The sequence below is a fragment of the Eschrichtius robustus genome, chromosome 11 (assembly GCF_028021215.1).
Source record: "Eschrichtius robustus isolate mEscRob2 chromosome 11, mEscRob2.pri, whole genome shotgun sequence".
NCBI classification, from domain to species: domain Eukaryota; kingdom Metazoa; phylum Chordata; class Mammalia; order Artiodactyla; family Eschrichtiidae; genus Eschrichtius; species Eschrichtius robustus.
This window is the reverse complement of record NC_090834.1, coordinates 80,139,204-80,155,164: the sequence shown is the minus strand read 5'-3', so window position 1 is coordinate 80,155,164 and position 15,961 is coordinate 80,139,204. Positions and strand designations below refer to the sequence as shown.

Sequence of the window (15,961 nt, the reverse complement as noted above, 5' to 3'; positions counted from 1 at the left end):
CATCTACTTTAATATAAGATGGAAAGGCTTACAGAATTATTGCTATTTCTGTTGTGTCTATGCCTATGTCTGTTTTCCAAATGAAATGGTAAGCCAGCTCTGTACGCTTCCAACTAGATTTAGGGTGGTCCTCGAGGGCTGGGACACCTGTTACCAGAAGACATGGTCAATTGGACACAGTTACTCCAATTTGAAAATAAAATAGATGTATGTTTAGTATTTAGCAAATATTTCATAGCCTGGAGTGGTTTCTAGCAGGTTTTCAAAGCAGAGTAATCCAAGACCAGCTTTTCAGAACTGTGTTACTTAAAAATAAAACAAGCCACATCAGGTTTTTTGTTCATATTAGATTAATCAATTTTCTTAGACAACTATTCTACATCCATCTAGTATGTCAACTCTCTTATAAATGAAGATATGTAGGAAAAATTTTAAAAACAAGTCATTCTGGCAGGTTTGTGTGACAATTAAAGTAAAATTACTACATTGACCAAGATTTTTCCCAGAGATACCTGTCTTGGTTTAGTGTGTCCTATTTTTCTACTTTTAAACTCTGGAAAAAATTGAAAAACTAGAACTCAATTTTAGATGCGAGTCAAAAGGTCTTATACTATTAGATACTAGGTTAATTTTAATTTCATTGTTTGAATTTTTCTGTATAATCCAAGCTTTCCAGAATGAAAGAAAATTATTTTTTTTTTATCTTTACTATTTATATTATGCAGAAATACAAGTTTAATACTGAAAATTGAAATATACAGGAATATAAACACAATTTTGAAATTTTTTTCTAATTATGAACATATGTTATACATTTTTGTAACATACTTTTTTAATGCTCAATAAAATATGTAAAATGCATGTTTGTATATACTTTTATTTAGCTTTTCACACTGTGGAATCTCTTTTCAGTACCTATCATCATTTTTAATACTGCCAAATATTCCATTTTACTTAAATTATTCCTGTTTTTGTTTGATTTTTTTCCAAGTTGGTGCAAGTTTTTTTATTTGCCTCTTTAAATACATTTCTAGTAGTCTGAAATCCAGATTGAAGGTTCATATTTTACTTTACTGATTAGTAGAAGAAATTCTCCTATATTTGAAAAAAATACATATATGAGGAAAAAATTATGGAACAAGAACAGATAATACTCTGAATATTATCAGTTATCTGTGACAGTATTCTAAAGGGGAAACGGGATCTGGGTAAGACTTAATGAAACTGAAATCTATTAAGCTAATAAAGGTTTTGAGGGGAATCCAATTTAAGGCAATACTGAAGTCGCCACTTCTTAACACAGTCCAAATATAAAAGACTCAAAGAAAGAAAAGGACCTAATATATAGGAGAACTTTCAGGTGTGAAAATGGCTCAGTTCAGTCAAACACAATTTTGAAAGCATTTTACTTAAGCTGAATGAGTTCTGAAATATAAGTAATATAATTCTTTGTATAATGATAGGGTAGCAGCAATTATTATGCATCAACTTGGAATCAGACATCACTAGAACTGAATCCTTTTACTCAGTGTGATTAACAAAATGTAGACTAAATAAAGCTAAAATAATAAAATAAAGCTAAAAGATAAAAAAATGTTCAGTGTTTCAACCTATGTATTCTTGAAAATAGGAAAATGCTATTTGTACTAATAAATTACGCTCATGTGGAAAAACAAACTCTGAATAAATAAATCTAATTTCATACATTAATTTAAAAACTTTAAGAATTGTAATTATTATAAATAAGTGTTCTAAATGTTAAATCTTTGAAATATTAATAAAAACCTGAGTAATTATAAAGAAAAATACAAGCCAAAAATCATAATGGTGAATACATGGGAAGCAATAGTGCAAAAGACAGTGTGTGTGTGTGTGTGTGTGTGTGTGTGTATGTAATTTCAAATGCTTGCAAATCAAAAAAGGAAAAACCAAATAAATTGTGAGATACCATTGTAATATTTGAACTTTCTACATTAAAATAACTCTAGATTTCACATTTGAAAGCTCAGATTATATAGCACTACATTTTAAGGAAAGTGATTCTAAATTTTATCAATAAGTTAGTAGGAATTTTAGTTGTTTGAGAGCTGGAATTATACAATTTAAAATGTTTCTGTCTTTTTAGGGCCTTCATAATTTTTAGAGACATATTTATGGACTACATCTAGCAAACTTTACCTACCTATCTATATATCTATCCATCTATGCCTTTGTTCATCTACTACATAAGTATATTATAAAATACATAACTATAGGGACAAGATGAAATGCAAAGAAAAGAATCACTTATATGTGGAACCTAAAAAAAAGGGTACAAATGAACTTATTTACAAAACAGAAGTAGAGTCACGGATGTAGAAAACAAACTTATGGTTACCAGGGGACAAGGTGGGGAGGGATAAATTGGGAGATTGGGACTGACATATATACACTACTATATATAAAATAGATAAATAATAAGAACCTGCTATATAGCACAGGGAACTCTACTCAATACTCTGTAATGGCCTATATGGGAAAAGAATCTAATAAAAAAAAAAGAGAGTGGATATATGTATATGTGTAACTGATTCACTTTGCTGTACACCTGAAACTAACACAACATTGTAAATCAACTATACTCCAATAAAAATTTAAAAAATAATTACTTGTCGAATTGCTCTGCGGACAATGAGCATTGCTTGGGCAGTGAAGAATGGGAGAGGATGTCCCTGCTGGTAGCTGCAGCTGTCCTTAATTTCTATGAGCTCACTAACCTTTATAGTTCCTTCAGAATCTACATTTGTTTAAGATAATTCAGAAAATGGCATCATAATAATTGCTTCTTTTAAATCAGAGGTGAATTTGATTTATCAATTGTTTTGGACACATTCCCTGAAGCAGAGATTATTATTCATTGGTGGCTTCATATAATAATCTTGAAAGTTAAGATGTGGATTCTTGCAGTTTAGCAAAGACAAGAAGATTCTGTACTCTTTTTCAAGGTCACCTTAATTGTTCCAGCTCCATGACTTATAACTTATTCCATAAGCCTTGTAAACTGCATTTATTTAGGTTCAAATGCCTAAAATTCAATGATCTTTGAGATCATAACGCTGGAACAATGTAAAAGGATGAAATTCTTCATTTTTGGTCCAGCAAATTAACAAAGAATACATTTAGATTGCATGATATTTGAGACCAGGACTTTCATATTCTTTTCACAATGCTAACTTCTTGCTGCCTATCATTTTAATCTCAAAAATGATAATAACAATTAAGATGGTAGATAAATTTGAATAACTTAAATAAATAAGATGGTAGATAAATTTAATTTTGGAACTGTGATGTCAGTTGAAAGCTTGCTTCCTCCCTGACTGCTAAACCAATGAATATGAAGCAGTTAATGAACTAAAGTAAAAACTATGCTATTTTCTGCTCAACAAAAGTGTCATTACCCTACCATTGTGTACAGTGGTTCTGAGGAAAAGGATTGATTATCATTTCATCTTTAGTTACTTAGAGTCTATATAAAAGATTCAACTTCTCAGTTGGGACAAAAATATAGAACACGTGAACTTTAAACTAGATGTCACAATAGTTGACAGGGTAGAATCTTTCTGTAAAGGAGGTCTCGTCTGTATAGGAAAGCTCTGCTGAAAGTCTATTTCAACAAAGCTTGAATTTTCAACAGAACAAACATCATCCTTCAAGCTGGGCTATACCCGGTTAATTCAGGCTCATTCCATTATGTTGTGTGGTCAGTGTCATAGGTCAGTAGTAGAGACTTGAATTACAAAGTGCAGCCTGTACAAACCGCATTTTATTTTGAAATATTCTTTATTGCATTCTTTTTCCTAATGAAATGTAGCAATTAAAATTTCTATCACTTGGCAGAAAATGATGTAACTGGCTAGCTAAACTCCTGAATCACTTTTTAGGAACCAAGATAATTAATTTGAGACCCAGACTCTTTTCCTGTGTCAGCCTCTGTCCAACATCTTTGTTGGTCCTAAGTATTAGTCTGAGTGTGAGTGTGGATGAGAGTGCCTGTGTGTGTGTGTGACTGACACGAAAAAGATAGATATAGAGAGGTAGAATATGGTGGAAATAAACGAGGTGATTCTTAGTTGCAGTAATTATGAGTAGGCAGAGGACAGTTTTTAAAAGGTGTTTTAAGCTAAGAAGAAGGGGATGGGGTTCTGGGGCTTCAAAGGGGAAGAAGACAATGCACTGGAAAATGAGAAGGGCAAATGTTTGGTAAACAAATATTTACCTGCCATGCAGATAAGTCTTTCTGGTAAAGAAAGTTATCTCCAGTAATAGCTCTCTTCCTTGTTCAGGCACCCTAACTAAATTCCTTTAGGCAGTTAAGGAAGAGGTAAAAAGCTTTCCTGAGTCTACTGGGTCTTAATTGCCTTCAGCTCAAAACAATCCACATGCCAAAGTGGTACATTTTGGGGAGGCATATTCTGCTTCTTCTCAGGTATATGGATTAGGAAAGGATTAAGTACTGGTAAATTCTCATTTCTTAAAAGATGACAATTTTCTCATTATCTTCAAATTTTATATTTATATCTGTCCTTATTTTTTTCCTTCTTCCTCGCTCCAGTGCACAAGTAGATAATGTTTCTATTCATGCAAGTTCTATGGTCTAAGATTATTTTGTTTCAAATTAGCACCACACAAAAAAGAGATTTCTGTTGATAACAAGGTATACAGAAACAAAAAGACTCAGCCCTGGGAAATAAAATAGGTCAAATTCCTGTGCCTTCATTTGAATAAGAAAACAAACTTCTCACAAATTTTGGTCCTTAATCAAAAGTGAAGAAACACAAAGCTCTTCAGTCATAGAATTTAAAATTTTCAATAAACATAGCTCATTTGCATTCAGAATTTAAATAATTTCAAAGCACACTCAGCTTCCATTCTTTGTAGAATAACTTACATAGGACTAAGCTTTCTGATTATAGCAATTATAAAATCTGGACCAAATACTTAAAAGAAAATACCAGTAAATAACAAAAATCACCCTCCACCCAGTGCACAGCAGACAAACTCACAAAGAAAAGTCTCATTGGATTGATAAGGGAGAGGATGGAGTTTGGGGTCTCCAAAGCTGCTGAAAATTGAAGTGGAGTGGAGACTGCATCCTGGATTGGAAACAACCACAGAGAGGGGAAGCCCTTAGACTTATGGAACCTTCCCTCAAATCTGTGTCTGAGGTTCTTATACTTCCACCTAAATGGATTAATAAACACTGGATTTATCCTAGCATATTGAAACAGCTGAATAACCAGACTTAATGTAAAGAACAATGACTCTTAAGACAGTGAATATTAGGCAACAAAATCTAATGATCCCTGAGAGAAGGGGAAAACACAAGATGAGTCTTATGATTGCCCCATAGAAGAAAGCTTCTACCCCATGGAGTAAGGACAGAAAACCAAGGCAGAGCCCAGCAGGCTGTCTAAATCAAATAGTTCAGCTTGGGAATTTAGGGAAGCTGAGACTACTAGAGTTCCAGGGCAGAATACAGAGAGGAGAGAGCTGCACACACAGAGAACACTGGAAATCTACAGTATGTTGAGGAAAGAATCAACTAAATGGATTACAGGGGACAGTCTCCAGCACACACACAGGACCATGAACAACACCAGTTCCCGTAAGCCAGAGCGGAAAACCTCATAATTCACGTGGTAGTATCCTACGAAAGAACTTGCCTTGGCAATGCAGAAAATTAAGCCTAGACTGAACACTCTTCTGGTCCAACCTAATAAAACCTAAAAGCAGGACTTGGAAGGGTCAATCTGTTTCCAAGTAACTTAACAGCTTTCTAGAACAAGACTCAAGGACAATTTTAGAAATCTAAGAATCTGTTACCCAACAACACAAACTTCACAATGCATGCCATCCAATAAAAAATTATCAGGCATTCAAAGAGGCAGGAAAGCACAACCCATAATGAGAAGAAATTCAGTCAATCCAAACTGAGCCAGAAATGTCACAGGTGATTGAATTAATAGATAAGGATATTAAATTAGTTATTACAGTTGTACTTCATATCTTTAAGAATATAGAGGAATAATTGACCTTACTAATCAGAGATATAGGATATATAAAAAAGGCACAAATCAAACTGCTAGAGATGATTTTTTTTCTCAACTTCCATTTTCATAGAATTAGAGCAGTGATTTTATACAAGCCTATAATGTCCAATCCAGTAGCCACTAGTCATTTGTGGAAATTAAGCCCTTCAAATGTGGCTAGTCCAAATTGTGATATGCTGCACAAAGTACACAATAGGTTTTGAAGACTTAGTTTTAAAAAATATTATGAAATTTTATATTAGTATTTTATATTGATTGTATATTGAAATGATATTGTTGATATTGGGTTAAATAAAATATAGTGTTAACATTAATTTCACTGGTACTTTTTTACTATTTTTAATGGCTACTATAAAATTTTAAATTACTTATGTGCTTGCATGTGTGGCTCACACTATATTTCCAGTGGACAGCATTGGTCCCAGAGATGTGGAAACTGGGAGGTAATATGACCTGTCCACAGTCACCAGGGAAGATGGTGCAAAGGCTGATATCAAATTCTAGTCGCCTGACTCCACATCCACACCAGGGGTCCTCTTGACACTGTCCTTCAGGGAGGATTTCCAATTCAGTGTGCACACACACTGTAACATACAGTTACAAAGGGCATGAAATAAGAGGGCCCGGGTGCTCTTTGTTTGGTAGAAACTGCTCCCTATGTGACGATTATTGTATTTTTCTAATTTATTTTATTTTTAATGTGTATCTGTTAGCATGAGACAGTTATGGCCTTATTAAAAATTTCTTTTGCTGAAATGCATTTTAAAATTTTCATAACAGAGAAAAAGGCTAATTGAGGCTGTAAAAACTGTGGCATAAACCATAGCAACAAAAATTTTGATGATAAAGCACAGTTACGGGATTAGTGCAAATTAGTTTTTAGTGAATAACACTAGGTGCAAAGTAGCTAGAGTTACATGTTCTGATTGGAAGAAATAGTCCACAGCAGTCATATTTGCAGATTTAAGAATGTTCTTCAAGTATGTCCTTTTCTTAGCTAGGAATGTCAGAAGTCGTCTGGAGAAAGATAATATCTCCTACCTAGAAAAAGGTACACATACAAAATCTTTGAAATTGCAAACAATTTCAAAGGGCTCATTCCAGCCCCTCTCTTCTGACTTTTAGATTCCTGAGGTGCAGGTTAAGAACCTCTTCATCCTACCCTAGTGCCCCTACTCACCAACTCTAAGCAATAAGTGTCCAGTTAAAGGTGCATTATGTGACTTTTTTTCTGTTTGATGCCTAGAGATGATTGAAATAAATACATGTGGAAAGTACTGCAGAAGATAAAGAATAGTCTCTGTCCTACCATTATTGGTAAGAGAAACTGAAAATACAGTTTTACCAGTTTGAAAAGAAAAGCAGCAAGCTGGAAAGGCTATATTAATGTCATACAAAGTAGACTTCAAAAGAAGGAATATTATCAGCCATATGAGGGAAGTTTCATAGTGATAAAGTGCTCAATTCATCAAGAAGACAAACCTAAGAATGCCCCTCAAAAAGTTGCTTCAAAAAACATGAAGAAAAAAATTGACAGTACTAAGCCTTCAATCCATAGTTGGATATTTTTATAATAATATAAAAACTTTGATTTATACTATCACAGAAATTGACCTAATTTACTTAACATATTTATGGAATACTTAACAAATTTATGGAATACTTAAATGCAAAACACACGCATACACACACACACACACCCTTTTTTTTCAAGAATATACATCAAGATAGATCACATGCTGAGGAATAAAATATGTCTCAATATATTTTACATAATTAAAATTATAGAGAATATATTCTGTAGAAAAAAATGAATTAAACTAGAAAATCAATAACAAAAAGATATAAGAATTCCCAAATGATTGGAAATTAAATTGAACACTTCTAAATAACCATGGGTCAAAGGAGAAAGCACACAAAAACATAGACAATATTTCAACCTGAATTAAAACAAACAGGAATATCAAAATTTATGGGGAAAAGTTAAAGCAATGTTTAGAAGGGAATTTATACTTTGATTTACTGCTTAGAAAGTAAAACAATATGAAAGCAGTTTAAAAGCTTCTACCTTAAGAAGCTAGGAAATGAAGAGCAAAATAAAGTAGAAGAAGAAAGCAAAAGAGTTGGAGTAAATAAGCTATAAACCACAAACAAGAAGGAAAATGAACATTGCCAATAGTAGAAAAAAAAAACAGGTTGAAAAATCAACAATAAGACTGATGAGGAAAACAAAATTACTCAAAATATAAATGAGAGGATATGGCTATTGTACATAAAAATATTACAATTTTAAAAAGAAATATTAAGAACAATTATATGCTAAAAAATCCAACAACTAGGATGTAATGGATACTCTTGTTTGATGAACATAACATATTAAAATGAATACAGCAAAAAATAGAACATCTATATCTAAGTCTATTAAAAAATTGAATTGTTGTCAAAGTCATCTTTCAAAGCAAACACTATACGCCAATTGGTTCACTGCTATATTCTGTCAAGCATTAATAGAGAAATAATACTGATCTTACAAAAATTCTTTCAGAAAACTGAAAAGAATACATCACTTTCCAAATTATTTTCTGAGACCACTATAACACTGACACCAAAATATGAAAGGATATTAAAACAAAATAAAACTACAAACCAATACCGCTAATTAACATAACACAAAATTTATCAACAGGGCACCAGAAATAAAATCTAGCAATATATAAAAATGACAAGATATTATGACCAAATTGAGTTCATCCCAGGAATGCTAAGTTGTTTCAACACTCAAATATGAATCTGTGTAAGTCACAATAATAACGCTATAAATGAGAAATATATATGATTATCATAATAGATGCAATAAATGATAAAATTTAACACCCATTCATAAAAACTCAGCAAAAATAGGAAAGAAAGAAACTTAGTTTGGTAAGGGGTATTTACAGCTAACAACATACTTAATAGTGATGTGTTCAATTATTTTCCCCTGAGATTAAGAAAAAGGCAAGGGCATTCATATTCCTCACTTCTATTCAGCATTGTACTAGTGAACCTGGACAGTGAAATATGCCAAAAAAACCCACAAAACATAATAATAATTGAAAGGAAAACACATAACTATATTTATTACCAGATAGAATGATTGTGTATATCGACATTTTTAAGGATTCAACAACAAAATATGTTGAAATAATATGCAAATGTAGCAAGGTTGAAGGATATAAAATAAATATTCAAAATTTTATCGTATTTCTAAAAATTGGCAACAAACAATTGGAAAATAAAATTTTAAACATGCCATATGCAATAGCACCAAAACACATAAAATGCATTGGATTAAATTTAATCATGAATCTGTGCAAGTCTGATTCACTAAAATTTATAAAATATTGCAGAGAGAAACTAAAGGTAATCTCTGTAAATGGGAAGCTGAATCAGGCTCATCGCTTGGAGGATTTATAATTGTTAAGGTGTCAGTTCTTCTCAAACTTTCCCTGTGGCTATCTGAATTAATTTCCAATAGACTAATATATATGTAGATATACAAATAAGTTAGAAAAATTGAAATATTTTCAGAGAGAACAAATTTTAGACCTTACACCACCTGATTTCCAGCATTTCTGTAAAGCTATATTAAAAATATAATCTGAAAAATTATCATAAGCGTAAACAAATAATAGGTCAATGAAACAAAATCATAATTCTAGATATAGACCTCACAATTATGGGCAAGTGTTTTTCAAAAAGGTCCCATTTTAGTGCAATGGAAAAAGAATAGTTTTTTAGAAAATCATGTTGAAATTACTTACTGGATATCCAAATAAAAAGCAAAACAAATAATCCAAAAACCTGATCCCTATTTCATATCAAACACAATAAAACTAATTTGAGTTGAATCATAGACCTAAATATAAATGCTAAAACAGTGATGTTTCTAGAAGTGAACATACAAAATAGTTTTATGACCTTATGATATGCAAAAATTTGTTAAATAAAGAAGAAAAAAGCACTAGTTAAAGATGATACATTAGACTTCATCAAAATGGAAAAAAAATCTGCTTCGCAAAGGGCACAATAGATAAAATGAAAAGGCAAGCTACAGGCTAGAGTTGCTAAAATTAAAAAGATTGAAATACTAAGTGTTGTCAAGGATGTGGAACAGCTAGATCATTCATACCTTCCTAAACAGAGTCAAAAATGGTGCAACCACTTTAAAAAACAGGTTTCATAATGTTAAACTATACCTATTATATATATATAAAATAAAAATATATAAAAATATAAATATACATATATTTTTTTACCCCAAATATCCAAAAAAAGATTTACAAGAATGTTCTTAGCAACTTTATAAAAGGCAAAGGCTGAAAACATTTCAAATGCCCATGAACAACTAAAAGGATAAAACAAATTGTGGTTTATTCATGCGATGTAATATCACTCAGCACTAAAAAGGAGCAAACGTGGATAAAGCTGAGACTTTTTACTAAGTGAAAGAAGCTGGACACAAAGCAAATATACTGTATGAGTCCATTTATAAAAATTTAAAGTACAGACTAAATTGATCTATGGTAATAGAAATGAGAAAAGTGTTTACTTTTGAGGGGTGTTGCCTGAAAAGGGGCACTCAGGGAATTTCTGGAGTGACGTGAATATTCCGTATCTAAATTAACATATATTTGCCCAAAGTAATTGAGCTTGTAACTTAAAATCTGTGTATTTTTTTTAGTTGTAAATAATACCTCTAAAATGTCCCATGTGGGGTCAGTGAGGGAGCATCTGAGTGTGTTTCTAAACATAAGTGGTCTTGTTTGCTATTTGTTTAGTTCACCACTTAGCAGAAGTTAAAACAGGTCATTTCAGGGATCCAGGGTTGTTTTTTGTTTTTCCTTTGGTACAAGGTTTCAGGTATCCCAGAACCTATGTATCTGCTTTCTCTGGCTCCCTACACCGTAAGATTAGACACCTGTGTTGGGAGGCCGTTGTAGGGGCATTCCCTGGGAATAATTTCCTCCTTGCACCTTGATTCCATTCCGCTTCTTTGGTCTCTCTGTTACCCAGAGACCACGTGCTCACCACTATTAGGGCAGCAGAGAAACATGTCTTTGGTAAGGAAAATTCTTTTTCCCTGCACAGGAAGCAGTCCTGAGACTTCCTCCAAAAGGCCTTTGCCGCTGATGTAGATCAGATTCCTAGTCACAGAAAACCCCTAACGGAGGAAGAAGATACATAATGCCGAACTGTGTGTTTTTGGTCCCCACAAGTGACCTGCGGTGGGATCAGCCTCGCACTGACCGCCCCTGGGCTCAGGTCACGCACTGTCCTGGACTCACCTGGTGCTGAGGACCAGCGCCGGCAGGAGAAGCAGCAGGTAGTGCGCTGGGTTGAGCTGTACGCTGCCGCCTGCCGGGGTCCTGCTTGCCTCGCTGTCTTCTCTCTCCCTCCTCCTCCTCCAACTAGGGTCGGGTCGCTCCTCGGTGTCCGGCCCTATGCCTGGCAGCGATGCGCCCTTCCCAGTGGAGGGCACAGACGGACTAAGCGACCAACGTCTCTGGAAACCAGGAGCTGAGAGCTGGGAATCCGCTGCGGGAGTGATGTCACCGTAGCCCTAGGAGAGCCTTGCCCTGGATTGTTCGGCGCCGCTTCTCCTAAACCCGGAGGGCGCGTGTCTCTCGCGCTGGAGATGGAACGGGTCCCCAGCGAAAGCCCCTCGCGCCCGGGTCACAGGGCTGCGCTCTGGTCACGCGGTTGCACACCCGCCCGAGGCTGATCATTTATTCCCGCTGGTAGGGAGGAACGAAGGGCGGGAGTGAGGGGAAGGGATGGGGGGGGGCCAGGAGAGATCTAATCTGCCAGTAGTTGAAGCCAAGTACTCCGCAGGACGTGAGACTGAATTCACTGGGAGACCATCAGGCGCTCAGAGTTGCAGGCAGTTATCTCTCATCTGATTACACAGTGTTTGGAAGAACAGTGTTCTAGAGAGAGCATTTAAAGTACTGTTTTGATCAAGGCACTAAAGAGTGAGGGAATTGGGGAGCAGTAGCGAATAGCATCCAGAAATATAAACTGAGGCAAAATGACATTTGCCAACTCCATAACTGGGGGTCCTTTCCTCAGGTGAGAGGCGTGACATAGCAATAACTGAACAAAAATACATCAGCAATTAACTCAGAGAGGTGGAATTGCAGGACTGGGGTTATTATGTTTTGTGTCTTGTTTTATCTGTTCCAAACTTCCTATAAAAATGCAGCAGTCAATGACCTTTATTTTGAATGAATGAATGAATAAATAAATTTGAAAAAATAAATCTTATCTCTTTTTTCAAGTTGTTATTTGTTAGAGCAAATATACATCCTCTCCTTTTCAAAGCTTTATTTTGAAGGGGAGCAGTTTTGTTAACCATCGTTTTCTATCTTTTAATGAGATTTCAATTTAAAACATAAATACAGAGCAGACATATGCATTTAATAACCTAGACCATTAAAAGTATGTGAGTCGTTTTGCAAGCTGGATACCTGCTTTTGGGTAACATATAGCTAGGCATATACAAATGAAATCACATGTGAATTACATGTTATTTGGGAGGAAAAATGGCAGCACACTTTGTTAAAAACAGACTCTGGAGACTTCTGCTTCCAGAAGATGGAGACTTTCATCTTCATTTATGTTTACATTTAAAATTACACTTAGATGTAATTTTCTCTATTCTTCTCACTAAATACAAATACAAATCCTGTACTTTATACATAAGAGCTACATAAGGCTTTTTAAAGGCAGAGACTACAAAAGAATTATCATGAGGGAGATCTTTGCTGTGATGAGATAGTTCTGTATCTTGATTGCAGTTGTAGTTACATCAATCTCTCCATGTGATTAAAACGAGATGGAACGTGTATTAGTTTCCTGTGGCTGCAGAAACAAATTATCACAAACTGGGAGGCTTAACACAACATAAATCTATTCTCTCCCAGTTCTGGAGGACAGAAGTCCAAATTCAGTGTCGCTGAGCTGAAATGAAGGTGTTGGTAAGGCTGCACTCTCTCCAGAAGTTCAAGGGGAGAATTCATTACTTGTCTATTCCAGTTTCTGACGGCTATCAGCATTCGCTGGCTTGTGATCACATTTCTTTTGCTTCGTTTTCACCACTGCTTTCTCCTCTCTGTAGATAATCACCCTCGGCCTCTCTTTTACCGTGATGGCATTAAGGGCCCACCAGGTAATCCAGGCTAAACTCCTTCCTTCAAGATCCTTAACTTAATCACACTGTTTGCAGAAGTTAATATTCAACTCTTGCTACATAGTAATATTTTCAGATTATGGGGATTAGGGGTTAAATATATCTTTGGGTGGTAATTTTTAAAAACCTACCACAAAACCACACACACACCTTATACCAATGTCAAATTCCTGGTCTTGATATTATAGGACAGTTATTTTAGATGAAGCCATTAAGGAAAATTGGGTGATGCATACACAGGACCTCTTTGTAATATCTTTCGAGTTGATGTAAAAATATCATTATTTCAAAATAAAAAGGTAAAAACAAGGCAAAGCATAAAATAGAACTTTGTCTCTAAGGTTAAAAAAATGCATTTTTTTTAATGATAGCTTTTTCAAATGATAGTTTAGAAGGTAATCATTTGATATGCATTCTCTATAAAGATATACGACTAGTATTTAAGATGAAAATGCATATAACATTAAATAACACCAAAAGTATACATTTTTGTTTGCATAACAAGTTTATGTTGTTATTCTATGTGCTCAGCCCAGTCCTATTTTTTTCTACATATCACTCTTCTTCTAGATAACTGACTCTTTCTATGTATACTACTCACTATACATAGATGCATATATATGTACACATGCATGTGCGTATATACAAAAATATGTATGCAAAAACATATATGTACACATTGATATATGTTTATATTAATATAAACCAAAATAAATAGTTAGCGAGCTAAACTTATTTCATTAAACCTCTTAGTTATACTAATCTTCAACAAATATTATAAGTGGCTAGCATTAGAACTATAATACTTGCTACTAACAATAAAGCTACACAATCAAGACCTTATCTAAGCTTATCTTAAGCTCTTCTGCTTTAACATTTTTGCAATGAAATATGGCATTTCGCCACTTTCCTCATCTTTAAAACTGCCTATTTCCAGGTTTTACTGAAGATACTATCTGTGTTTTGTTTTTATTTTATTTTGTTTTAATTAAATTTACTCAGAAAAACCTACAGTGACAATGGCATTAAAAAAGGCATTAATACTTACTATATCAATTTTCCATTGGTACACTGAGTCATACAATTGCTTCAGCATCTCTTTTTACACATTCACATAACCTAGAAATACAATAATGTGTGCTATGGACCTTTGTGGTCTTTACTCCACAGGTCCATACTAAGATATGCAAGGGGTTTGAGTCACACTGTGAGAGTCATATGACTCATGAAATCAGATCATCCAAATATGCCTCTACACATACTATTAAAGTGAAAGCTGAAGTCTCAAGCAAAGTCCAACCCAAAGGTGCCTTCACAAAAACATCATTGTCACCAAATGCCTGATCCCCAAATAGTCTTAGCTGAGAAAGAAGTGAGCTAGTGTACTGTGTGTGTGTGTGTATACGTACATACATACATATATGTGTATATTCACATATTTACATTATAACATATATATTTATATGTTTTTATATATGCATAATATATAAATATATACACTATATATGTAAATATAAATATAAATTATATATGTAATGGTCACTTAAAATAAATTTTTTTTTTCTTTTGCCTGTCCAGTGTCCATTATCTTACTTCTAAAATAAACATTGATTTTCCTTTGAGGAAAAATAATCCTCATCTTTCCTAGTCCTTGTGTTTTTTTACTTTTTGTTTGTTTGTTTTGTTTTGTTTTTGTTAGTTGTTCTTGTGGCTTTAATTGAGGTATGATTGACAAATAAAAATTGTATAATTTAGGTGGTAAAATGCGATTTTTTTAAAGGTATATGATGTGACGATTTAATATACAGACACATTGTGAAAGGATTACCACAATCAAGTTAATTAACATATCCGTTACCTTATATAGTTACCATTTTTTTTTGTATGTGTGGTGAGAATACTCAAGATCTACTTTCTTAGCAAATTTCAAATATGTAGTACCGTATTAACTATAAACACCATACTGTACATTAGATCCTCTTGTGTTTTAAATTGGGTTAAAATCACTGCCAATTTTTAGAGGTACATGTGTGTCTCAAGCCTGGCCAGTTGGCAGATGTTCTCTCAAACAACAAAGATAGGGTCAGGCACAGACTTTTATGAGGATCCGAAGAGATATAATATATGCAGATTTATAATACAAAGGCCCATGTAAAATATCCTATCAGCCTTTGAAGATTTTCCAGACCACATTGAAAATTCCATTTTACTCTATTCTTTCGGGCTTCTGTGAAATTTGCAAGTAACGTCTAATTCATTTCACTTTTTCTCCACTCTTTATAACTTGTGATTTCACTGCCGTGGCAAACCTTGTGTTCATTCAATTAGAGTCCTCAAAGTTCAATTACGATACTAAGTCTTATCTAGCAGTTGAGTTTTTGTTTTTATGATCTTAGTTTGAGACTATAAGCAGTGGGGTTTCTTATGTTTCCATGCATTGCCTCATTGGATTATCAAAGGCACATTTCCCTTTATTGTATTTTAGCCTATCAAGTGGTTGTAAAGTCCATGTAACGTTTAAGTCCGTGTCTTCAGGTCTTTATTTTTTATTTGATTATAAGTCTTACATTTACATCCACTGTACTTCATTTCCATGCTGTCTAAGGAAATCAGGCTGACCATAAATAGCTGGCTGGGATTA

At 34.0% G+C, this 15,961-nt stretch overlaps 1 protein-coding gene across 1 annotated transcript in view; it reads right to left on the bottom strand.

The window, feature by feature from the left end:
- Positions 1-11,857, bottom strand: part of LOC137772238 (zinc finger protein 343-like) — a 35,956-nt gene extending 24,099 nt beyond the window's left edge. Inside the window, 4 exon segments of the mRNA XM_068556107.1 lie at positions 2,649-2,776; positions 11,160-11,275; positions 11,417-11,634; positions 11,738-11,857. Of these exon segments, the coding sequence (XP_068412208.1) occupies positions 2,649-2,776; positions 11,160-11,275; positions 11,417-11,634; positions 11,738-11,857 (582 nt within the window).
- Positions 11,858-15,961: the final 4,104 nt, after the last annotated feature.